We start from the raw sequence: 26,001 nt of genomic DNA on the forward strand, positions 1-26,001 counted from the left end.
TCCCATGAGAGACTAAATGTGTGTTAGTCAAATGTGTGTGCATTCAATGGTCAGTGATCTGTGTGGCCTCAAACAGGGGCCTGACAAATGTTTCAATAGCCGATGAATAACTCACGATGGCTTAGTGCTGCCTAGTACCACATCTGTCTGCTGTGGGTTTGTATGGCCGAGAGCAAAAGGCCTATTATGCCAGAATGAGAAGTGATGTGGGGGTTGGGCTTTCCATGTGTGGACAAATAGAGGGAGATCTGTGCTGATGACAATGTTGGACATCATTCCAGTCATGAAATGTACTATGTCCTGTGTGTTAGTACATCCTTTGTGAGTGATATGACTACTGTGAAGGTTTGTGTTGTGTGTAAGATGGTAGGTGTTTTCCTGGTGACGACAGGCCCATGTGTTTTATTATTGATCAAGACCATGTGTGTCTTTGTGGCTCATTGATCTACAAGAGAATGGCTTTATACTCTGCGATTGGTATTGGTAGTATTTTAAAGGCACTGCACTTTTTACCGTTAATGCTAATTGATCCCCAGCTTTGACAGATATTCACAAGACAAACAAAATAAAGCAAGTAAAACTTTATTAAAATGATGCATAATTTACTAACAAAGTGAGTCCAAGGACTGTTTGCAGTATCACGGTTGTTCACAAATTCACAATTCTGCCTTCCAAGATATGACCATTTGAAATGCTTTGGCTTTGGAATGTGAATATATTTACATTTCATTGTAAATCAACCTGAATATATACGATAACCTTTTTGTTAACATTTTCAATATTTGCCTCTTAACATCTATACACATATTGTCAATCATAGACAATACTATGTTTTTTTTTTGTTTTTTTTTTGGTAAAGATTTGACACTGTCAAATGTAGTACTGGTTTCAGTGTTCCTCCCGTGTCAAGTGGTACCAGAGGTCACACAGTCAGAACAATTGCTTGCCTAGATCCATGTGAGACATCCTTGTCTATGCAGCTTCCTGTGTGTGTGTTTGGATGCGCGCATGTGTGCGAGTGCGTGCGTTACACGCGTGCATGTTTATTGTCAGGCTGCAACCAGATGGTCCTCCCAGATGGATGGTGTGCCTTAGAAGAGCTTACCTCCCTCTATTCTAGTCTCTGTGCTGCTCTTTAAGACCACAGGAGTCTTGTTTTGACGCACTTGACCAATTAACTGGACTAACTAGCCTAGTATTATCTTAGCATTCACCGTTGGGCTTACGATGCTTGGAAGCTCGGGCGTGCTGTATGCGTGTGCACGTATGCGTAGCGAGCTGGGAGGCGTTTGTGCTGCAACCTTCATTGGTGAGCTAACATCAGTCAGGGGTGACTAAGAAAAAAATGGCATGTAGCAGCAAAGAGTACAATTAGGGACAGTAAACACAATTTGTCATGATAAAGAGGTTATTAAAAGGTTTATTGTTAGCAGAAACAACAGTAACTTTGCCCAACTCTATCATGGTTTTGTCCATTGCTAAGTGGTTACCACACACACGTGCGCAAATGCCACTGCCCCCTAAGGAAATCTGTGGAATGGTCAGACATTGACAAGGCCTATATTTAACTATATGCTATTCACAGCAATGAGTTCCGCCAGCTGGATACTGTCGATTTTAAGGCTGACTGGAGAGGGCCATCATGGAAAGTCTAGTCTTGTCTAGTCTATCCAATAAATTTAGTTTTGGTTGCTTAATTGAAGAAAGTCCTATTTCACAAAAATAAGATGTTGAAAATATTTTCTGGATATTTTTGCCTTGTTTTTAATCCAGACTTGCCTTTTAATGGCAGGTGATTGTTCTCCCATGTGTAGTCGGTTTTGAAGGCTTCATTGCCTCATTTGCAAACTTATCAGTACATTTTACGCAGAGCTGGCTTGGTGTCTGTGTGAATGACCTCAAGCAATAAACCTGTATTATAAGTAGGATGGCTGATATTATCGCTTAAATGCAACTTTCATTTTCTTAAAATTCTAGCTTCTCCCTCTGTCTCATAGTTTGCCTTTTCTTCCCCTTTCCAACAAAGCTCTCCAAAGACATTTTTAACTAGTATTTGGTAGCTTGTGGGCTTCCTTTTTTTTTTTTTTTTTTTGCTGCATTTTCATATGACCGAGACAAGTGGTTTGACATATACTGAGGCAAAGGCGGACGGATCTGATTTTCAAACTAAAACTCCTTTCAGACTTGAATGATCAATACAACCATTTTTCTTCAGTTTCTCTGTGCGGCCTGGTACCAAATGGCCCATGGAATATGCCCTGTGGTTGCGTCCCGTTGCTGTGGCTTCCCTTTTGTTGGCTGCAAAAATACAGGCTCTCCAGTTTGTGGGAACTTAGAGTTACTGTGGCTCAACTTATTAGGAACAATTTGTTTCCTTGTAGTTGTATTACTCATTTTTAAATTAGTCATCTCTTTTTTTAATTATTTTTTTATTTTTATTTTGAGTAACAAGAAAAAAAAGTCACCACTTGTTACACAGACATATTTAGAAATGCGGAAAAGTACTTGAGTTGAAGCAATGAAAGGACAAATAAACATTGAGGTGGCTTAACTGCAATAGTGGTAACTTAAACTCTGTACTCCAATTAATCTTGCTGACATAATCTACAAACAAAGTTACAAACTTGTCGTCAGTTTTGGGGTTGTAAAAAAAGATGTATGTTCACAGGAAGTTTATAGTGAGTTTCCTGTGAACTATTTTGACAATGTTAAAAGAATTTAAGTAAATGCTCATTCTGGGCTTGGTCTTTAAGTTGGTTCATGCGTCATTGTTTTATTTTGAAGACTGCATCTCCATTTTTAATGTCTTAATTATTTGACAGTTTGCGTTCTTAATCTTCCTTCAGGGATATAAAGCCCGACAACATCCTGTTGGATAGGAATGGCCATATCCGCTTGGCTGACTTTGGATCCTGCCTCAAACTCATGGAGGATGGAACGGTATATAGATGTTGCAACTGTTAATTGTTGTTAATAAAGCACATGAATATGTACTCTATTCGGATAAAGTTGAGAACCTGTTTGGTACTCCAACTGGAGTAAGACGTAACACCACACCACAGGTAGGTCGGCTGTCAGTCGGGTTGCTGCTGTTGCCCCTTTTGGGTCTGGATTAAATTTCCATTGTTTACGATGGAAAATTTGAATTCAAATTTGACCAAATCAGTTTTTCAAAACCAAGAAATGTAGTGGAATCATGGAATGGAGTTCTCGGCTGGAACACCAGTTCAATAGACCCGCAATGCCAAATAGTTTTCATCAATATTATGTATACAATTTTTATTTTTATTTTTAAATTAATATGATAAATGCTCGGCTTTGTAAGGAGAAACACTGACACTTTTTTTAACAGCCTAATATTGATTGATTCTTCATGCTATTAATTTATAATAGAATGTACAGTGTTGCCAATGCAGTTGCACATGTGGAAGTAAAAGCAGTTATTTTTTCACTTCAGTGCTCCTTAAAAGAGACTAGGTGCTATTATTCTGATCATAGTCAACAGTATGTTGAGTTTGTTACTTCTTTGTATAGAATTTGTAATCATTGACTTGTGTTGCTCATTCTAGGTCCAGTCCTCTGTGGCTGTGGGGACACCAGACTATATCTCTCCGGAAATCCTCCAGGCCATGGAGGATGGGAAGGGAAAGTATGGACCTGAATGTGATTGGTGGTCCCTGGGTGTCTGTATTTATGAAATGCTGTATGGAGAAACCCCCTTCTATGCTGAGTCCCTGGTGGAAACGTATGGCAAAATCATGAACCACAAGGTGAGCTAATTTGACAGGACCCACTTTGTGATTTTTATGTTGATTTTAAACCCTTAATTTCATCTAAACTGTGCTGCGTTTACCACAACATCGTGTATGTTTTTTCCAGGAGCGATTCCAGTTCCCTCAACAGATAACAGATTTGGTTTCAGAGGAGGCAAAGGATCTCATACGTCGGCTCATTTGCAGTCGAGAGTACCGAATAGGCCAGAATGGGATTGAAGACTTTAAGCGGCATCCATTTTTCTCTGGTACAATTTAGTTCTAAATTAGAGCGTGAAGATTAGGTAGCCTCGAACCCGGTACATACAGAAGGACTAAATATTGAACATGTTCATTACTTGAGATTGTCGGCCCCGACTGGTTTTGGACCCAATTATCGGGATAAATCCACTCTCAACACAGCTGAAAAATGAAGATAATCTTATAAGACAATCTTATGACACATAAGATTATCGGGCGTTTGACGTCCTTGGTCAGGAAAGGGCAAAATCGTGACAAAAACAGCCCCATTCTCTGTGTGTACTCGGCTTTTCCTCAGTAATGTTAACCAAATACTGTTCTGTCTGGTATAAAGCATCAACAGACTGCTAGTGTCTTTCTTGGAAAGTGTCATTTCAGCATTGCTCCTCAAGTTTATTGCTTATCTGTGATTTCCTTAATATGTACAGGCATTAACTGGGACAAGATTCGCTCGTGTGAAGCCCCTTACATCCCTGAGGTCAGCAGTCCCACAGATACCTCCAACTTTGATGTGGATGACGACTCTCTCAAGAACTCAGTAAGTCTGTTTGTCTGTAATAGAGTTGGACAGTTTTTGTGTGTTTTCTAAAAATAAACTCATTTAAAATTTAAAAACTAAAATGTCCGTCAATGTTGGTGAGCTACTCGCTTGGAGCTGTAAATGTTATTTTTAAGGCTGACGCTAATGATTATATTAGCCTTATTTGCAGTTTAACACCGTTTAATGAAACATTTTAATCATCCATCCATCCATCCATTTTCTGAACCGCTTGCTCCTCACAAGGGTCGCGCAGGTGTTGGAGCCTATCCCAGCCGGCTTTGGGCAGTAGGCGGGGTACACCTTGAACTGGTTGCCAGCCAATCGCAGGGCACACAGAGACGAACTCACACTCACAAGCACACCTAGGGACAATTCAGAGTGCCCAATTACCCTGCCATGCATGTCTTTGGAATGTGGGAGGAGACCGGAGTACCCAGAGATGACCCATGCAGGCAATAGGGGGGACATGCCAACTCCACCCAGGAAGGCCGGAGCCTGGACTCAAACCCGAGTCGTCAGTACTGGGAGACGGACGTGCCAACCAGTCATCCACCGTGCCGCTGATACATTATAACCGGTCCTAATGTATTATTATTTTTTGTTTTATTTGCAGGAGACCACGCCTCCTGCCTCTCACACTGCCTTTTCTGGCCGCCATTTGCCCTTTCTTGGCTTCACCTACACCAGTAAATGGTAAGTCACCAAGTGAAAGTGGTTTATTAAAGTTAAATGTTATTGGGGGGCTTCCCAAATAACCCGACAGCCACATTCTCACTGAAGGTCCAACCGTGAGAAAGCCACTCTTATCTCTTCAAGGCTCAGTGATAATGGTCTTTTCCACTCTTTTTCTTCCTCCGGTTCTCCCATTACACTTTTACTTGCTCTTTCAATTCTTAACAGTTTTGCGGGATGTTACTGTTAATAGCCCACAATTCCACGTTCATCTTCTTTCATATCTTTCTCTGATTATGCTTGTGAAGATGATGCTACCAGACTTTCAACCTTCCGACTAAATCATTGAAATCCAGCAAACTTTGCTTTCATCAACTATGATGGCTGTGAACTAGTTAATTCCCGCTTTAGTGAAATATTATTGCACCATTCAATGAGCCAATTATCATTTCAGTCACTCAAGGCAGAGACTATTCGTAATTCTCACCAGAGGTGGAAGGGTGGTAGTCACTTGCCACTCAAAAGTGACCTAATTGTACATCTCAGGGAGCCACACCCTCTGACGCTCATGTGAAAGTCAGACTATCGAAAGTCACAGCGCACACTTGTACAGTAGTCTCTGTGATTTCCTTGTTACTGATAACTTGGATGGCTTTACACAATTGTACAGTAAAAATACAACCTACAGAATATATATTTTTGTTGATTTGTGGTTACTTATATTGGGAGATTGTTGCATTAAAAAAAAAGTGAGGTCCTTGTTGGCCACCTGGTGCCCTTGGACACCATGTTTAAATTATGACCTTTGGTTTAAATGGATGTGATTTTTGTTAATTAATTGACAGAGAATCGTCACATATGAGAGCAAAATTACCACACCAAGTCTGGGGAAAAAAAAAAAATATTTATTTATAGGCACTTAATAAAAGTTTGAAATTGCTGTACAAAAGAATTATGCTAATACGACCCAATCATTACCATTTTCTTCCTCTGAAGCACATTCTCTGATCGGGGTTGCCTGCGGCAGCAGTCGGGTGAAGGAAGCAAGGTGGGTCAGGGAAAACTTGACCAAGATGTTCAGCGCCGCTTTGAGGACAGCCTAGCGGTAGAGGCCTATGAGAGGAGAATACACCGCATGGAACAGGAGAAACTCGAGCTGAACCGCAAAGTTCAAGGTGAGGGAGAGGAGGTCATACTACTACTACAAAACATGTATAAACAGGAGCTTAATACATTGAATTAGAGTTCACTCAAGAGTCTGTATGTTGAAGGATATATTGACATTGCAGATTTGACCAAGACTGTTCAAGCACATAAGCACCCAACTAGTGAAGGCCCTTTGAGTGCCAACAAGGAGGTGGAGATCAGGAGTCTGAAGAAGGAGATTGACAACCTTAAGAAGCAAATCGCTGGTAAGACTTCATGATTTATATATTGCTAATTTCAGCTGTACCTAAATCTAATCCCTTAAAGGGATACTTCACTTATTTAGCCATTTTTGGCAGTCAAATATTAATATTTTGCCTATAATAAGTTTGATATTGTCATTATTTTTCATGTACAATTAGTACCTTTAAAAACACATCTTGCAACTTGCTGTCGACTGAAAATAACATCACAAGGGCAAGTTGCAAAATGTGTTTTTAAAGGTACTAATTGTATGTGAAAAATAATGAAAGTATCAAATTAATTACAGACAGTAGAATGTTTTGCAATGGGTGTTATCGTGTTGTCTGTGTGTATAACAGACTCAGGCAAACTGGAAAAACAGCTTGAAGATGCGACGATAGCTCGTCGAGAACTAGACGACTCATCCAAACATGTCAAGATGTTAGAGAAGCAAATAAAAACTCTCACAAAGGACAACGATGACCTGATGAAGGTACAACAGGTGAAGTTTTAGGCGACCTTCATACTGTACGTTTCATTGCAGAATTCAGACTTTCTGGTCAAATCCAATTTTTGTCTTCTGCGTGAACCAAACATGTTCCCAAAGTGACCCCCATGCGCAGAAGAAGAGACGATGTCACTCACTACATAGTGTGTACGAAAGTAAATCGGGGCTCATCTTTTGATGCGGGAGGATGTAGAAATATTTTGGAGAAATGAGGGAAAGCTTTTCAATCCCATTTTATGAACACATCTACTAAAGATAATGTCACGTTATTGCCGACTGAGGTTGCATTGCAAAAAATCCAATGCGGATCTGATCTAGGACCACATGAAAGTGATCCAGGTTGGATCTGAAAAATCAGAATAGACAGACTTAAAAAAATAATAATAATCAGAAACAGGTTGCATACTGACAAAAAAAAATCTAAATTGGTTCAATTGGCCTGCAGTGTGAAGGTGGCCTTACATAATGTGTTATTGTTCATACAAACTACTTTGAACAGTATTCAGAGCAATACTTTTTTTTTTTTTTTTCCCCGTAAATTGCAACATATATTGTTTACTTTTCATGTTTGTGGCTAGGACCTTATGGAATCCAATGAGAAGTTGAAGTTGCAGTCAAAGGATCTGAAAGACGCTCACGGTCAGAGAAAACTGGCCATGCAGGAGTTATCTGAACTCAACAAGGGCTTCACAGACCTCAGGTATAGCCTTGGATTAAACAGACTCAACAGCCGTTCACATGAGACGAATTTAAACCGAAAACAGTTGACAGCAGTTATTTATATGCCAAGTGTTTTTAGCCTTGAAGTGGAAATTAAGATGTTTTGAACCATTTTCATCCCCCGCAATGTCAACAGTATGTGAAAATGGAAAATGATGTGCATATGTGTGTTGAGGTTTTCAAACAAGTGGTAGAACACTGAACTCATTCTAATGTTTGTGCTTACATTTACTGCAATGCTGCTGTCTTGCAGAGTAGCACAGGCAAAATCACAAAACATGACTGCGTTTTCAAAGGACAGTTTCATCTCTATGGACAAACAACTCTTGTGTGCTCTATTTATTTATTTATTTATTTATTTATTTATTTACTAACATGCCAGAGACACTCCAAACCTGGCATGCATTTTTACATTTTTTGCAAGCCCATGAACAGGCAATCAATAATAATTTTATCTGTGCATGAAACTTTTTGAAAGCGCTGTTTTTACTAGTTTGTTCTGTAAGAGTACATACTTTACTACTTAGTCGTATAAGAAGCCCCAATCAGAAAGTTGCAAACTAATTTCCTGACCAACCCCACAGGTCGGAAAAGCAGCAACTGTCTCGACAGCTGCGTGACAAGGTGGATGAAACGGGGAGTCAAAACCAGAAAGTTGAGGCTCTGCGCCTTGAGGTGCGAAATGCTGAGAAGGCCAGGAAAGAGGTAGCGTAGACTCCCTGTGGTTGCTAGTGCACTGATGGGTGCATAAATCTGTCATAATTCTCTTGAGTAAATCTAAGAATATATCTGCAAAGACAATGCAAATAGATTTGTGTAGTAACCCAATACCCCATCAGTACTTCCCGTGCATTTTTTTTCTTGTGTAGATTGTGTCAGTAATGTATGAGCACGTAGTACTTTTCAAAGTCATTGACAGAAATGAATGTGTAACCATGTCATCAGATGGAGACTCAGTTGGAGACGCGCACGTCAGAGGCACTTAAGGAGAGGAAGCTGAAAGAACGTAACGAGCAGTACACCCGACAGCTGGAGGAGGAGATGCAAAGGCTGAAGGTAATGATGCTAAGCATCCATCACACATCTGCACAGCCATAAAACGTCATATGCTCAGTATAACATTAGCATTTTTCATATTCAACTTCTGCTATGATAATAGATGGTTAATATTTGATATTTTCCATTGCATTTAAAAATGACAAGCAGTTTGTCCTGTCAAGTGTATTTGGCTTTTATGAAAATAATACACCCTAAACCGTATCTGAACTCTTTTGTAAGTAATGCAGAATATCTCTCTCAGTGCAAAGGATTGTGCTGTGCCAGGACTTTCCATTGTTTTGGAGTGCATCACAGCAGGGATTTGTTTGTGTGATGCTCATATTGAGGATAGTTTGCAGGAGAATGAGTTGTGGAAAATGTGCAAATACACTCGATGACATCCGTTGGGACTTAAAGAATTTCTGCCCGAGTGTCCAAATTTTGGGGAGGCATTTTGTAGACCACAGAGGGAAATCTGAAAGGATGTGTAAAGGTCAAAATACAGCTTTTAAAGCTGATTTATATTCCCACAACCACTTTCAAAATGCTTCAGTCCCGTGTTAAAATTTCTATAAAAATAACCTTTTACAGTATGTCACTGTCACGTTTGTTCAGACTCCATCATCTTATTCATCACTCCATCTTTTCCAGGGGAAACAAGTTGGCTCATTTGCTGCCTCGCCAACCTCATCTGGCCCATCCCATTTGATGGGACGTCTGCGGGGCGACCCGGACAAGAAGACGCACCTGTACGAGGAGGAGCTAACGCGTCAAGAGGCACAACACAGCACCGAGTTGAATGCGTTGCGAAAGGAGCTACATGACGCAGAAAGCCAACATCTCGGCCTGCAGAAAGAAATCCTGGTGCTCAGAGACAAGCTAGAGAAAATTCGAAGAGAGAGGTCTTTCATCTTTTTCTTATTTTTTCTCTTTTCCGTATTTACTGTCCTTGCATTTATGCCCCCTATGTTTTAGTGAAGCATTGTAACAGTCACTTGCTGTGAAGGTTTATTGGCTTTGCTTTATACGTTGTCTCTTTCAGTGATAAATACAAGCAATCTCTACATATATTTTCATTCTGTGTCTGGTAAATACATAGATTTAATTTCAATGTATTATACATTTCAAATCACAAAGGGAAGTCTGTGTTTTTAGTGCATGTACTCCATCACAAGCAAGTTGTTACACCCATGCAAGCACGGGAGAGTAAAAACTACTGTGAAGAGGTTTCTAAATGCTCAGCTATAGAGGTTCTCATTTTGGTTTCTACTCAACCATTCATCAAGGATGGGCATTAGGAGTAATCTATTTTAAATTAAATCATGCCTTCAATGAAGCTGCTAATCTCAAATCTGCTGATTTTTAAATAGCGTGCAGTGAGGCACGTCACTGCAAGCAATGTGTGAGGTTGGTGAGCTCACGGGTACAAGTGACTGAGATTTACATGGGCAAAATCTTAAGCATATCCATGTGATGAGACTAGCAGCCTCTCGTTTTGTTTTGCACTGATGACACTGTCAACAAATTTAAATTGCAAAAGATGATGTTGGGATTTATGAATTTGATACATCAAAGAGAAAGTGTTATAAAGCCTGGCCGATTTTAATTTAAAAAAAAAAAAAAAAAAAAAAAAGGTCGAGTATATGAAATCATGCTTTGAAATGAATACGATGTTAAGATGTTTGTGGGCGTCTATTTTTGCTCATTTTCAGTTTTGGAGCAATCAGTAAATACAATAATTGACCTATTGCCAAAAGTACGCCGCCATGTCTAGTAGGGATGTAACGATATCCAAACATCATGATATGATCACGATACGATAATTATAACGATATAGTAGGGAGGTTGACGATACAAAAGGTCACAATATTGTAAGAAAAATGAGCTCATACTTAAAAAAAAAAAAAAAAAAAAAAAAAAAAGCACAATCTTGTGCTTTTGTACATAACACAATTTTATATATTATTATTGTTATATTGTTAATGCACGCACACATTGAGCTTCTCCACATATTTATTTGCTTCACAGGCATATTACGTTCCTCTTCATCTGACAATTAGTGAACATTTTAAACATAGAAGGGCCAAAACATCCCTAATGAAAATTTAATTGCACTAAAAAAACTAGCCACGAGAGGGTGCTAGAACTGCACAAATGGAAATCAACCTGACTTTTTCAACAGATGGTGCATTTAAATATCGTGAACATGACGATATTGTGGCAGTTTTGATATCACGATAATCGTTACATCCCTAATGTCTAGGTGTGAAAGAAAGTGGCAGTATTTCTACTTTATATTGTCATTGTCATCAGGCACAATCCCCCGACCTACAAAATTACTTTTCAGGGCGGAAAAGAAGACATAAAAAAGTGCTATCTTAACCGAGTTACCAATCACACATTGTTTAAGTTGCTCTAATACTTCTTAATACTGTATTGCTATCATATACCTTTGTGCTCACATCAAAACAACAGCACCCCAAATTTATGAATCGCTAGTATGTTAAAATAGTGTACAAACTGGCACTGCAGTCCGCAGCTGTTCCCTCAATAAAATACCAAAACGGAAGAAAACTGAACAGTTTTCTTACTGGGTCAGTCCATTGCAGGGCTTTTCCATGCCCTACCGTGTAAGCTAACAGTCTTCTGGACGTCGCGGGTTCATCCGTCACCTCCTTGCTTGGTGTTGTCGGCGTGTGGGTCCTCATAACAGAGAAGCTCCGAGCAGTTAGTTTATTAAACACAGTGGCAAACATTATTCAGCCAGTGGCTCGCTGTAGATGACATTTGAGCACATATTCCCTGCTGTTTCAACATTACCGTAGCCTGAAAAACTTTACTGTTCTTTAAATGTTGGCGTCCATTCATTGAACAAAGGCACTCAGTTGTTATATAATAGGGGAGAGATAACTCATGCTGGATATCCAAGTGTCGCTGGGCATTGTGCATAAAACCAGGAACATTGAATACTCTATTAACTCTTTTCCTGCCAAGAACGGTAATTCACGTTAACGGAAATCCCAACGAAGTCTGCCAATAACGTTAATTGTCGTCAATTGTTTTTGTGTTGTTTTTTTTCCCCCAATGGGGCACCGCAATGTCCTGTGCAGCTCTGGTTTCATGAATGAGTTGAAAACCTATTTTTTGTTTTATGTTTTTAAATCAACCACCATGGCCAGCAGATGGCAGCATTGTATCTCCTGTGAATCAAGTTACCAGAAAACATGGCGGATCTTAGGAAATACGTTTGTCACATTCAATCAAATTCACACAGAGCGTCACTAAACCAAAAATATTAGTGTCAAAGTCACTGTTGTGCAGAAAACAAACATAATTTCACAAAAAGCTTTTTTTTTTTTTTTTTCATTTTTTCCCATTATAACTTGCTACGTTTTCAAATGGTGATTACTAAAGAACGGAATAAGGTAGAATCATACTTTTTTTTCTTTTTTTTTTCCCTAATGAGAGAACAGAATCCAATCCTTTACATGGAATGGAATGGAATTTACGTAGTCATAGCACACAATATTCTGTTTGCCTTGAAAGATGAGTGAAAATGCTTGAAATCGTCTGGCACGCTTGGTGGTTGTCTTTCTGGATAACGTTTGGCAGTAAAAGAGTTTTAAGAAAACACATTTCTGAATTCACTTTACTGGGTTTAAAGTAATGCAAGGTGTTTACAGTGTCACAAGTTTAACAGTCTGTTTTATTCTCCTCAACAGTCAAAATGAGCGGGAAGAGTTTGAGAACGATTACAAGCAAAAGTGTGAAAGGGAAAGAGTGCTGCTTACTGAAGAAAATAAAAAGCTCTCCGATGAATTGGATAAGGTAAGATATATTTCAAGAAAGCTCTAAATTGAAGTTTATCTTGTGCTTCAGCCATTTCCTCTCACTGTCTCAACCAAATAAATCAGTCCCTAACCTCAGGTAACCTCCCTGGGCTGGCCCAAATGTTTTCATCACATTCTTCCACCCCCACCCCCTCGCTCCTGATGCCAAAGAAATCATTGGTCAATAGCCCGCATAAAAGCACCCTGTCGTCTCCAACACTGTGGAGTGGAATGACACAGAATTCTGCTGTTGATTTAGAAAAAGGTTGTTGAAGAGTTCAAAAAGTCCCCTACTTTAAATGTGGGCGGCTTTTTGACATCTGGAAGAAAAGTGTGCGACTGATTACAAAGAAAATCTGCTACGAATTGCTAAGGTTACATTTGGCATGAAATTATGGCTGCAGTCAAAACGAAGTATCGGAGATCAGCACCAGAATATAACCGACAAGATGGCCTTTGCAACAACACATTTGGACATATTTTTACATCTTGGGAATTCTCCCGCTAAAAAATCTGACTGAATCACGTAATTTATTTCGACCTGTGCATGAGCCGAGAAATTTCGCTCACCGTCTTCGTTACCTTGACTGTCCTCAGATGCTCTCGCTCCCGAGTTTGCAAAGTCTCTGCCGTACTGTATTACATTATACTGTATTAGTGTGAACATTACCTCACAGGGCTGACAGAAATAAAAATGTTCTCAGTAAAGTGAGGCGTTTGATCAAACAATAGAAGCGTTTGTGATTTGTTATGTCTCTATGGTTACATCCTCTTGCACAACGCATGAAAGGATTCGTGATCTTAAACAATGCGATGGGTGTTAATCACTTGCGCGTCTCTGGGAATGCAATCACAAAGTTGTCGAAGACCTTCAGCAAATACTTGGCGCGCCTTTTGCTCCTGGCAAGATGTTAATTGTTTTGAAGTTTGATTTATACACGAATATAACTTTCTAGTAGGTGTTTGTTATTCTTTGTCAGTTGTGATGATGTGCGTTTATTGCATCTGACGTGCTTATTTCCTCAGCTGACAAGCATGTTTGAGAAGGTGAGCGTCTCCAACCAGCAGCTTGAGGAAGAGATGAGAGAGCTGTCTGACAAAAAGGAGAGCGTTGCTCACTGGGAGGCCCAGATCACAGAAATCATTCAATGGTGAGAAAAACACACAAAATGATTCTTTTACCTAACAGGTAAAAGTCCGGCATAAGACAAGTGTTCATTTAAAAATTTTGTATGTAATTTTACCGGAAATTAGTAAGGCTGAGTATCAATTCAATTTCAATCTGACATTGCTCAATTATGGAACATCAATTCTTAAATCTCAAGGACATGATTAAAAACTCCACAAAAGTTAAATATTGTCGCGGCAGTAACTGGTTAATTGAATTGAGTTTATTAATGAAAGTTACACGTTATAATCACTTAAGTGTTACACAAACATTGATGAGGATGAGATGAAAATATTTTCATAATTGTAATTCATTAATTGTGTATATATAAATTAAAATGATTCTGAATTGTCACAAGTCAGGTCTTTCATAATAATGTAATAATGTAAGAAAATACTTTTAAATTCATGTGTACAGTAAATTTAACGAAAACGATAATATACCAGTACAAAAAAAAATGGCCTTTAAAACTATTTTCTTAAAAATCTATCGGGGGAAAAGAGATATTAAAACAATTAATGGTTTTATGAATCGATATTAATTTTAGATTTAGTTTTTTTTTTAAACCCCAGCCCTATTAATTAGCTACCACATACACTGAATAGTCAAATGTGTGTGAAATCATCAGGATTCTGATTTGTCATAAATCAGGTCTTTCATGTGAACAGTAAATGTAACAAAAACAGTAAGCTACAAAAAACAATTGGCCTTTAAAACTCTGAGGGGGAAAAGCTATGAAAATCGATTCATTCGACTCATTTGTGGGTGCTGTCCCCACACCCCCAGCCAAAGCGGTGCGGGAATTCACTTCCCCCCCCCCCCCCCCCCCCGCCCCCCCCCCCCAATTGCTCAACACCTGGCAGGAGATGTGTGGTTCCCTCGGACGGCCAAACCAAAGAGACCAGTCAGTGCTTACACTATAGCACAGGGATCCTTCATTTATGAGAAAATGAATTCACTTACCTCTCCTCATTGCGGTGACGAAGGGTCTCATTTCGAAGCAAGTGGAGTCCCCGTCCTCAATCACTTCACTTCTCTGTCGCATTAACTGAAATGTCAGTATTTGGGGTTAATTAAATATCACATTTTTCATCATTTGTACACTGTAAACAAGTATGGCTACCACATTTTTGTAGATTGTTTCAATATATTATGACGTATTAAGACATTGTCCAGCTCTGGCAGCCTTCCCTTGAACTCAACATATTCCAGAGTACACAGTAGCTGACTACACACATGCAATGGCATCAAAGGACTCTTTGTACTTTTGGCTGGTTGTTGCTGCTTGGTTGGGGGGAAGAAAATAATATAAACGATGTCCTCCAATTCCAAATAGTTATGATTACCAAAAAAAAAAAAGGAAGTACAGAACAATCCATCTTAACATCTGTGTTCGTAAAATCTAGTGTTGGACCACCATAGGCGTATCACATGACTCGTGTTTGTATTTGTGTAAATTAAGATAATTGTCAAAGAGTGGGGGAATTTGCCAAAGCAGTTTTGAACACCGCTGTGCAGTACTGCTACAAAAAGTTCATCCGTTTTACTCATGAAGTTCACGTCTCGCCGTGTATTGGGTTCCACCTCCATTGTGTTAACGCAACATTTTTTGCATACCTATGAGGATCATGAGCCGTTTGGCCCCTCCCTCCTGTTCAGATCACTTCCCTTAGCAGCTGACACCTTGCCAGCTGCTTGGCCTCCCCCTGTTGGACTTGACTATATAAATATGGTGGATACCATATGAAAGATTTGATTCCACTCTCAGGGAAAAAAACTTATTCCGTTCTTTAGTCATCACCATTTGAAGATAGGTAGTTTGAGTGACACCAAGTAAAAACAAGGAGAAAACGAGCTTTTTTGTGAAAAGATACATTTTCGGCAGAACAGTGACTTTGACGCGAATATTTTTTGTGGTTAGTGACGCTCTGTGAATTATATTTAATGGGACACAACACTTTGATCATTCACGTCATCCTTGAAAACGTTTGATTTGTCATGTTTCATTGTAATTTCATACATCGGCAGCCCATTGAAAAGAGATACAATGCTGCCATCTGCTGGCCATAGCTAGTGCGTGTTTTTTATTTTTATTTTTTCTGTTCACTCGTGAAACCAGAGCTGCCCAAGATGTTGCACTGCCCATTGAGGGGAAAAAAAACCTAGTTGACGTCAATTAACGTTAATGGCAGTACTCGTTGGGATTTCCGTTAACGTCAATTAACGTTAACGGCAGGGAAAGAGTTTTAAAGGGCTCGTTTGGAATTTCATTGGAAAGCCTCGAGTTTTTTTTTTTGCCCCATCATTCAATTTGTCACTGTTCATAGTGAGCTTCATTTTGCAAGGAATGGACAAAATATTTCGCAAAAGCTCTGAACTAAGAAAGAATGAACAGAGTTAGAAAGTAATATATCAGCTGTTTTATTGCAAAATTATATAAATTGCAATTATAGTATAGTCTTTTTGATTATCCTGTAAAAAATGGTTCTCCCCAGGGTGAGTGATGAGAAAGACGCTCGCGGCTACCTGCAGGCTTTGGCCACAAAGATGACGGAAGAGCTGGAGGGCCTGAGAAATACCAGCCTGGGCGCGAAAGCGACGGTAAAAACGGCGCGGCGCGCATTTGACAATCTCGTCCGCTGGCAAACTTACGCATGGGTGACTCCATTCGTTGGGTTTGAACGTTCCTCCTTGTTGTGCTGCTGCAGGACATGCCTTGGAAGATGCGTCGCTTTGCCAAGTTGGACATGTCAGCCCGCCTCGAGTTGCAGTCCGCCTTAGACGCCGAGATCAGAGCCAAACAGAGCATTCAGGATGAGCTGAATAAAGTCAAGGCGAACAGCATCTCCACTGAATGGTAAAAAAATAAAACCGTATTTATCATTTGAAATCCGCAACTTGTGCAATAATGCTCGTCTTTGCACACTCCACCAGTAAACTGCAGGACTCCGAGAGTAGAAATCAGGATCTCCTGGCTGAGGTGGACAGGCTGAAGAAAGAGATGGAGGAGCTGCGGTTACGTAGAGGTGCCAGTATACAAAGAGTAACATAACTGCTTTGATATTATGATGTTTCATCTCCACTTGGGCTACAAAAAGGATTGACGTTAGTCTGATGTCATGACGACAAAGACATTGATGAATATGATGCACGCAGATGTCATTTTCAGTCAAACAAGTCAACTCAAACAAATTCAATCTAATAATAATAATAATTAAAAATGCAGTCAAAGCATTCAACTGAAAACTTTGTGTCCTTTAGTTGTGTGAGGAATTAAAGTTTACATTCAAATTTGATGTTTGATCATATGAGAAGCAGTCGTGTGAATTCATATTTGTCACTTTCTGATAGTTTCATAACCCCACATTGTATTATTTGCTCCGTGTCCTTAGGTGTCAAGCACCAGGATTCCCAGAATTCTTTCTTAGCCTTTCTCAATGCCCCCACCTCGACGCTCGACCAGTTTGATGTGAGTGTTTTGTAAAACAATGACACCTTATAATGTTTGACAGCTCAAATTCGTTTTAAAATGTGCCTTGAAATGATTGTCACCATTTCGTTCTGTCTAATTTGCGTCATTTATTTTTTTAAGTCTTAAAGGGATACTTTACTTATTTAGCCATTTTTTGCAGTCAAGCATTAATATTTTGCCTATAATAAATGTGATATTTTCATTATTTTTCATGTACAATTGGTACCTTTAAAAACACATTTTTCAACTTGGTCGACTGAAAATGACATCACAAGGGCTCAGGTAACCAATCACAGCTCAGCTTGTGAATGTCACATGACCAAACCTGAGCTGTGATTGGTTACCTGAGCCCGTGTGATGTCATTTTCAGTCGACAGCAAGTTCCAAAATGGGTTTTTAAAGGTACTATTTGTATGTGAAAAATAATGAAAGTATCAAGTTATTATAGACAAAATCGTAACTTTTTATTGCTATAATGGGCTAAATAAGTGAAGTATCCCTTTAACTGTTTTTTTAATATTTTTTTGTCATTTGTCCTTGCTTTGTTTTCTTACGTCAGGACTCTTATTCCTCTTCTTCATCTTCTTTAATTGAATTTTGGGAAGACGTAAGTTTTGTCGGTTAGACGGAAGTTCTTGTTTGTGTTGTAACTGTACCCTAACAAGTGAAAAGGCCAGTTAGATGTGTTATGTGCTTGAGTGTGGATCATGCAATTAGTAGAGAGGCAACTCCAAGTAGAAATCCTTGTAGTGATTTTTGCAGTACTGGTTTTAGATAGTCCAGCCTATGTGAATGGCTTTCTGCTTTTATGGGGATTGGTTTGAACTGCACCATCCAGAGTTCACTATATTTTTATATAAAAGTCCACCCCATTTTCCAGTCAGTTATTTTTAGCTGACCTTGATTAGTTACTGTGCCGCATACTGACTTTCCCTGCTTTCCCTCTCACCCTCTTTATGTTCCCTTTCCAAACTATTCCACAGTCCAGTGCATGTTATAAGAAAAAAAGTTACATTTCTGATATTCACTCACTTCTATGTCTCTGCCACACACGCTGCGCACCTCTTCTGCCGCTGAAGCGCTCGCCATCCGTTGGCTCGGCTAGCAGAGGCAGACGTGTAAGCACCGTTACCGCGCTGTGACCAATTCGCTTGCATTTCATTTGTGTGGCGTCTGCGAATGTTGACATGTGACGGGTGCACGGCAGGACTGCTTGCTTTTGAGAATTGCTCCGCAGGTAGCAGGTGTATGGTGGCAAATTAGCATGGGCTTTATTTTTTTTATTTTTTTTTCTCCCCATCATGTAAGATATAGGGATGTAACAATAATGGCAATATCGTGATATTAAAAGCCGCACATCTGTTAAAAAAAAAAAAGTCAGGTTGATTTCCATTTGTGCAGTTATCGCACCCTCTGGTGGCTATTTTTTTAGTGCGGTTTAATTTTCACAACGCATGTTTTGGCCCTTCTTATGTTTAAAATCCACGATCATAGCCAGATGAAAGGGAACATAATATACTTGTGAACAGAGTAAATATGCGGAGGAGCTCAATTTATTGTATTTATTAATTTCTTATTTAATTTAAATAATTATTAACTAATTTATTTATGTTATTCATTTTTAAATTAATTTATTGTACTGCTTGTAGTAGTGTCTTAGTATTGTTTATATATTTTTATTTTTCATTGCTGTAATGTACAATGTAATGTTTTTTTTGTGGTTGTATGAGCTCATTTTTTTCAATATTGGGACTTTATTTTGTATCGCCAACCTCCCCACAATATCGTGACCTTCATATCGTGATGTTTGGATATCGTTACATCCCTAGTAAGATATGAAAGTGTCTGTCATGTTTTTTAATGGTATCTTTCTCATCAGTGACTGGAGTAACCTCATTTTTTTTTTTTTTTAGCTAACCTTGAGGGCAGATTTTGGTGGACTTGCAGTAATTGCTTGTCTTATATTTTCAGGTGGACTCGATGGATAATTTCACCTCGTCCAACACTCCATCCCGGGAAGATGACCAGAAGTCCCACCTCAAGTCCCGCTCACGTTCGCCCTCAATGGCCAGCGATATGGAGCCCATCGAGGTGAGACGACTCCACATTGGACGCAACGTGAGCTCGTGTCAGGCAGAGACATTCCTGCTACACGTTTCAAAATCCAGTTTGTGACTTCCTGCAAACATGACCTACTCGTTCTGTAATGCCGTGAAGCAAATTCAAATGGGGTCAACATGCCTGCAATACCATCTCAATGTGGGAAAGTCGCATCGGTGACACTGTTTGGCAGGTTTGCCCATGAGAACTGTCACTGACAATTATTAAGATGATGGATGCACATGGCTGATTTCACATGATTGACATCTTCAAAAAATATTTGCCTGGTGTGAATTCAATAACTGCTTCATTTCCATTCTGCAGTTGATAGATCATTCTCCTCGTGCAATCCAGACCCCCACTATGCGATCAGGAGGATATGGCAGTATCGGTCGCTCCTCCCCTAAGGTCAGCCATTTTCTCTCATGTTGATTGCAATTAAACTGCATTCCATCTCATCCTTCTCTACTGATTTTTTTATTTTTTGTAAAGCCTAAAGCACATCAGTTTGTAGTGAAGTCATTCAGCACCCCAACTAAATGTAACCAGTGCACTTCCCTCATGGTGGGACTCATACGCCAAGGTTGCACCTGTGAAGGTAAGCACGTTTTGCAAATTGAAACCCGAGCGCTAACTTTCTGCCTCAAACCTCTTAACGTCTCTCCTGCTGTCTCCTCGCCCAGTGTGCAACTTCTCCTGCCATGTGACGTGTGCTGACAAGGCTCCAGCAGTCTGTCCCGTTCCGCAAGATCAGACCAAAGGACCACTCGGGATCGACCCTCAGAGGGGCATTGGTACTGCTTATGAAGGGCATGTAAGGGTAAGTGAACTTGTAATTCATTATTTATGGTAAAAGTTATTCCATGTCAACATTACAGTAACATTCTTTATGGATTATAGGTGCCTAAACCAACAGGGGTGAAGAAAGGCTGGCAGAGGGCGATGGCAGTGGTGTGCGACTTCAAACTGTTTCTCTATGAGCTCGGCGAAGGAAAGACAACGCAGCCGAGTATTGTTGTGAGCCAAGTCATAGATATGAGGTAAGAACGTGTACTTTTGGTCACGTGCTAAACACGAACAAAAGATGGCATGTCACAAAATAAACATTGTCCCATCGTTTTTGTGTGCAGTAAAGCTTTTAGAAGCACCGTGCACCCCCGTGAAATGTAATGCTAACAATGATGCCTGTACGAATGTCCAGCCTCGTCCACCAATATTATAATTAAGTTCCGTTAACACCACAAATTTTTTTAACGCACCATTAATGACCGCTACTTACTTGGAAAGCCTCTACTGGGGAAAATCCATCCACAATGCTGCAGGCACGTCCACATCAAAAGTTAGCAGTAATAAATGTCATAATAATGCATATATTAGTGGAGACTTGGGGTCAAGTTCTGTTTTACAATTGTATTAAATGTGCAGAATTTCACAAGTTAGTTCATTTTAAGATTAGATAGCTGTTGATATGAAAAGAAAAATGCACTGAGCTGTCAGTTTTACAAATGCAATTATGCCACCTAGTGGCAGAAAAATGACCTCAACACAAATCAATCGTTTTTACAGTACATCTTAACTTTAACTAAATTTTATGAATTATTATGAAATTACTGTATTACTGACTAAAGTTTGCAGCCATATTTCTATTAGTTGAACATCTTTTAACTTTTATATTAAAAAGGGTATGAAAACCAAGATACATCAGAACGTCACATAAGCGTTTTTCACACAAATTGCTGGATTGTAAATATGATTAATAAGTGCACATCCTGTTGCATGTTTGACCTCGTCTTTCCTTGCTTTGTTTCACGCAGGGACGAAGAGTTTTCAGTCAGCTCCGTTCTGGCCTCTGATGTCATTCATGCCAGCCGCAAAGACATCCCCTGCATATTCCGAGTGGGTTCCGCTCATCTGTACTCGCCTTTACGCTGTTTGTATTGCAACAAAGCTGCACTCATCCACATCAGATTAACGGATCATTTCATAGCTCAGGGGAAATTACTTCACATTTCCTAATGAGAGGAGTTGGCTCTGGAGAACAGAGCCAACATCGATAATGATTGTGATAGAATTTCATGTTTGCCTTCATCATGCATCAAGAGTAAAAATAAATAAATAAAAGGAATTAGAAGCCTTATTAATTAATTCCCCATGCGAACTGTATTTCCCCGACTTTTGTACAGGTGACGGCGTCTCAGCTCTCCCCCTCCAGCAGCCACAAGCCCTCCATCTTGATTCTAGCCGACAGTGACCAGGAGCGAAACAAGTGGGTGGGTCTCCTCAATGAGCTCCACCGCATCCTCAAGAAGAACAAGCTGAAGGAGCGCTTCGTCTACGTCCCCAAGGAGGCTTACGACAGCACGCTTCCGCTCATCAAGACGACGCAGTCTGCTGCGATCATCGGTGAGGATTCCGATCGGCCCCGTGCTGGATTCATGGACAGCCAATCAGATTGGAAGTAACCATTTTTCTGCTTTGTCCTCAGATCATGAGCGTGTCGCCCTGGGCAACGAAGAGGGCCTCTTTGTCATCCATGTCACCAAAGATGGCAAGACTCACTACAAAATAGGTTTATTTGAAACAGGGGTGTCAAACTCATATTAGCCACATGGAGGAAAATATATTCACAAGTGGGCTGGATCGCTAAAATTGTATATCATTTTTAAAACATTGCCGTCAATTACATGCAGATTTTCGCTATTTGTGGGCCAGCCCTAAATTGCGGGGCGCAACTGTAAAAATATTGTCCCAAAAAAATAACATGAATGCAAGTGGACGCAGCAACACTTTGCACGGCCGTATGAGTGCCGGGCGTGTTATGTCTCATAAACCCGAATATTGTTCAGTGAATGCATTGTGTGCCGTTAATGAAGTTATAAGGACGTTAATCCTTGTCATACGTGTAGTTGAATGTGTCTTATTTATTCAGCACGTTTGTGTTTCATGAATGTTTTTATTTTTTAAACAAACTAACTTTAAATTGTGTTTAAAATAACAACATTCAGAGCAATTCTTGAATTGCTTTGCTCAACTGAAGCTTGCTTTTGTAATTCTGAATTTCTAAGCTTTGATTGTGGCCTGCTGATTAATTGGGCCGACATTTTTTTTTTTTTTTTTTTACTTTCCAAAATCATCTCGCGAGCCGGATTAAACCCCATTGCGGGCCTCATCCGGCTCGCACGCCTTACGTTTGACATCCCTGATTTACAACTTTTGTCACTCTCTAACCACGCATCCATCCTCAGAAATCGTCCGGGTGGGCGACAATAAGAAGGTGCACCACATCGACCTGATCCCGCAGGAGCAGCTTCTGGCCGTCATCTCCGGACGGAACCGCCACGTGCGACTGTTCCCCTCGCAGGCCCTGGACGGCCTCGAGATCGACTCCTACAAGCTGGCCGAGACGAAAGGCTGCCAGACCATCGTGTCGGGCCCCGTCCGGAACGGCTCGCTCACTTGTCTCTGTGTGGCCATGAAGCGGCAAATCATGTGTTATGAGGTTGGGTCCAAATTTGACATTACGCTTCACTCGTTGCTGTGTTTTTTTGCTTATCCAATATGGCCTCTTTGCACTGCAGGTGAACAAGAGCAAAGTCCGCCACCGTCGGCTGCGGGAGCTGCAGGCTCCAGGGCTCGTCCAGTGGATGGGTCTGCTCAACGAGCGGCTCTACGTGGGCTACCAGTCGGGCTTCACCCGCTACAGGTACTTGATCCGCTTTGCGCTCCTTCTTTTCATCAATTGCGACTAACAACCTTCTCCATCAGTGTCCACGGCGACGTGCCTCCAGTCAGCCTGCTCCATCCCGAGGATCACACGCTGGCATTTATCCCTCAGCAGAACCTGGATGCCCTTTGCGCCGTGGAGATCTCCAGCAAGGAGTTGTTGCTGTGCTTCAGTGCCATCGGCGTGTACGTGGACTCGCAAGGTCGCAGGTCACGCCAGCAGGAGCTCATGTGGCCCGCTGTGCCGAACGGCGCCTGTAAGTCTTCGAGTTAATAAAGGGATACTTTACTTATTTAGCCATTTTTGCCACTCAAACATTATTTTGCCGATAATAAATTTGATATTTTCATTATTTTTCATGTACAATTAGTACCTTTAAAAACACATCTTGCAACTTGCTGTTGACGGAAAATGACATCACAAGGGTTCAGGTAACCAATCACAGCGCAGCTTGTGAATATCACATGACCAAACCTAGAAAACAGGTGATTATTATTATTAATTATAGACAAAATATTAACTTTTTATTGCTATAATGGGCTAAATAAGTGAAGTATCTCTTTAAGTTGATGTGACCTTAACAGAAATGTGGAACCAATAACAAATGTTTTGTTTTTTTCCCCCTGATTCAGGCTACAATGCCCCTTACCTGTCAGTGTACAGTGAGAATGCAGTTGATGTGTTTGATGTCAACACCATGGAATGGATTCAGACCATCCCACTAAAGAAGGTATACCACATGGTTCAAATGATACATTTCAGATGGTTTCATTTCATGTCTGTAAGTGGAAATAAACTGATCAAAAGTGGCCGTTTGGACCTTCAGTGAAAGGGTTTGTCTCCCTCTTGTGGAGGAAATTGGAAATTACAAAATGCAGACTGACTGCAGACTGGACTTGATTACAGGTGCGACCTTTGAATGTTGACGGCTCCCTGAACCTGTTGGGGTTGGAAACGGTGCGGCTCATCTACTTTCGAAATAAAACAGCTGGTAAGATGTCCTACGTGCATTTTCAGCTCATTCATTTGACATGAAAAACGATCAGCTGTAAAACTACTGAGCTCGCTTTTGTGTTCATTTCACACGAGTGTCGTATACGGACTTGCCGTCGCCTGCATGTTCTTTTACCACCAGATGTGCGAAGCGCTTTGTAGTCACTGATGTTCAACATGCCCGTGGCTTTGTTGTGATCTTCCAGAGGGCGACGAGCTTGTCGTCCCGGAGACGTCAGACAACAGCAGGAAGCAGATGGTACGCAGCATGAACAATAAGAGACGCTTCTCCTTCAGGGTGCCTGAGGAAGAACGACTTCAGCAGAGGAGGTGCAGACACAGATTCTCTTCTATTGAAATAAATATTATACTTGGAATAGCATCACCGAAAACTTGTTTTTGTGGCTGCAGAGAGATGCTGCGGGATCCAGAGATGAGGAACAAGCTGATCTCCAACCCCACAAACTTCAACCATGTTGCTCACATGGGACCGGGCGACGGGATCCAGATCCTCAAGGACCTGCCCATGGTACTTAAACTCGTGTTGTCATGCTGAACACAATGCTACACAAGCACCTAATTCATAGTGGGATTAAGTAGAATTTATTCTGCATGGAACATATTCATGTCAAAAGAAAAAAAAAATAAGCGTCACTCGTGATTGAGCAATTAAAATCTCAACGAAGTATAATAGTATAATAATAATTTATGCTTTAATTCAGAATGTGCGCATCCAGGAGAGCCGCGCAGGCTTCAGCGGTTCGGTCAGCATCCCTTCCATCACCAAGAACAAGGCGGAGCCGGGCCGCTCCATGAGCGCCAGCAGCGGACTGGGCATACGTGAGTGGCCGACGCCATTCCCCGCCCCCTGCCCCGCCCCGCCCCGCCTCCTCAAGCTCCGACTTGCTGTCGTCACAGGCTCGTCCTCGCAGAACGGCAGCGCCCTGCGTCGCGAGCTGTCGGGCGGAAGCTACAGCTCCAAGCGGCAGGCCATGACCTCGCCCTCGGAGAGCTCGCTGTCCTCGGGCGGCGGCGTGGACTGCGGGGAAGCCCCCCTGTCGCAGTTTGACAGAGAGGTCAGTGCACGTCACGTCGCGTCACGGTCATAGTTGTCGCTCATCCCCCCTCCCATCCGCCACCAGCACCCCAGCAGGCGCTTTTAGCTCATCCTCCCGTTCCAACCTGCTGATTGGTCGGCCCCCTGTGATGTCATGCTGATCTTGACTCTCGTCAGGTGTCCCCCCCCCCCCCACCCCCCAACCTCGTGGTGTTCCATTGGCTGGGTTTTAGCCTCCATTCTCACTTCCTGTTGTGTGAAAAGGAAAGTCGCGTTGAACAGGAAGGCGCTCTAGTTGTTTGGTTATGGGTGACCTCTGACCCCCATCTAAACAAGCCCACCCCATTCCTCCACCAGAAGCCGCCCGATCCCATTTTTTGCCCCATTTCTCGCACCCTCATCCCCCCCGCCCCAGCATGCTGTCCGTGGGCGCGGCGCTGAGTCTGAACTCTCCTCTGCAGTGGCAGGCGGTTTCGCCGTCGGAGAAGACCCCCGATCTGAAAAGGGCTTTAAGGACCTTGCTTAGTAAGATGAAGGTAATGTCAACGACCGCAACGACAACACGAGCCGGAGCACCCGACAAGGCGTGTGTGCGTTAGCGTGCGTGTGTGTGTGTTCCATGCATCCCACCGGGATTGGGTTTGTGTTTGGCCACATTTGCGGACGCCTCGTCACAACATTTTTAGCGTGACGTTCGCTCGCTCGCATCCCCTTTGTTGCTTTTTGTTGCTTTCACGCCCACTCAGCCAATCACGCAGCATGTCTGCTTCCACTCA

General features: G+C 41.2%; 1 protein-coding gene and 1 long non-coding RNA gene across 10 annotated transcripts in view; one reads left to right on the top strand and one right to left on the bottom strand.

Moving 5' to 3' along the window:
* cdc42bpab (CDC42 binding protein kinase alpha (DMPK-like) b) overlaps positions 1–26,001 on the top strand; it is a 55,516-nt gene that overhangs the window by 26,364 nt on the left and 3,151 nt on the right. Inside the window, exons 6-43 of one of the 9 annotated variants that reach the window (XM_077511216.1) lie at positions 2,847–2,940; positions 3,570–3,770; positions 3,880–4,021; positions 4,442–4,551; positions 5,168–5,247; positions 6,223–6,401; positions 6,516–6,638; positions 6,975–7,117; positions 7,702–7,823; positions 8,428–8,548; positions 8,789–8,899; positions 9,533–9,783; positions 12,604–12,709; positions 13,738–13,862; positions 16,375–16,480; positions 16,588–16,736; positions 16,814–16,905; positions 17,272–17,348; positions 17,911–17,958; positions 18,431–18,469; positions 19,323–19,442; positions 19,776–19,859; positions 19,944–20,049; positions 20,135–20,271; positions 20,352–20,491; positions 21,266–21,347; positions 21,635–21,854; positions 21,937–21,999; positions 22,697–22,950; positions 23,030–23,154; positions 23,217–23,431; positions 23,808–23,905; positions 24,082–24,166; positions 24,375–24,498; positions 24,580–24,697; positions 24,891–25,008; positions 25,087–25,244; positions 25,687–25,761. In XM_077511216.1, coding sequence (XP_077367342.1) covers positions 2,847–2,940; positions 3,570–3,770; positions 3,880–4,021; positions 4,442–4,551; positions 5,168–5,247; positions 6,223–6,401; positions 6,516–6,638; positions 6,975–7,117; positions 7,702–7,823; positions 8,428–8,548; positions 8,789–8,899; positions 9,533–9,783; positions 12,604–12,709; positions 13,738–13,862; positions 16,375–16,480; positions 16,588–16,736; positions 16,814–16,905; positions 17,272–17,348; positions 17,911–17,958; positions 18,431–18,469; positions 19,323–19,442; positions 19,776–19,859; positions 19,944–20,049; positions 20,135–20,271; positions 20,352–20,491; positions 21,266–21,347; positions 21,635–21,854; positions 21,937–21,999; positions 22,697–22,950; positions 23,030–23,154; positions 23,217–23,431; positions 23,808–23,905; positions 24,082–24,166; positions 24,375–24,498; positions 24,580–24,697; positions 24,891–25,008; positions 25,087–25,244; positions 25,687–25,761 — 4,741 coding nt within the window. The remainder of the gene's footprint in view (positions 1–2,846; positions 2,941–3,569; positions 3,771–3,879; positions 4,022–4,441; positions 4,552–5,167; positions 5,248–6,222; positions 6,402–6,515; positions 6,639–6,974; positions 7,118–7,701; positions 7,824–8,427; positions 8,549–8,788; positions 8,900–9,532; positions 9,784–12,603; positions 12,710–13,737; positions 13,863–16,374; positions 16,481–16,587; positions 16,737–16,813; positions 16,906–17,271; positions 17,349–17,910; positions 17,959–18,430; positions 18,470–19,322; positions 19,443–19,775; positions 19,860–19,943; positions 20,050–20,134; positions 20,272–20,351; positions 20,492–21,265; positions 21,348–21,634; positions 21,855–21,936; positions 22,000–22,696; positions 22,951–23,029; positions 23,155–23,216; positions 23,432–23,807; positions 23,906–24,081; positions 24,167–24,374; positions 24,499–24,579; positions 24,698–24,890; positions 25,009–25,086; positions 25,245–25,686; positions 25,762–26,001) is intronic. The other 8 variants (XM_077511217.1, XM_077511218.1, XM_077511220.1 and 5 more) reach the window with 8 other exon arrangements.
* On the bottom strand, positions 10,877–16,928 carry LOC144010765 (uncharacterized). The gene is made up of 4 exons (XR_013281335.1): positions 16,811–16,928; positions 16,532–16,729; positions 14,843–14,927; positions 10,877–13,804 (listed from the first exon to the last, which is right to left on the bottom strand). It is a non-coding gene; the product is annotated as an uncharacterized LOC144010765 (long non-coding RNA).

This window comes from Festucalex cinctus, chromosome 21, assembly GCF_051991245.1.
Source record: "Festucalex cinctus isolate MCC-2025b chromosome 21, RoL_Fcin_1.0, whole genome shotgun sequence".
In the NCBI taxonomy this organism is placed as follows: domain Eukaryota; kingdom Metazoa; phylum Chordata; class Actinopteri; order Syngnathiformes; family Syngnathidae; genus Festucalex; species Festucalex cinctus.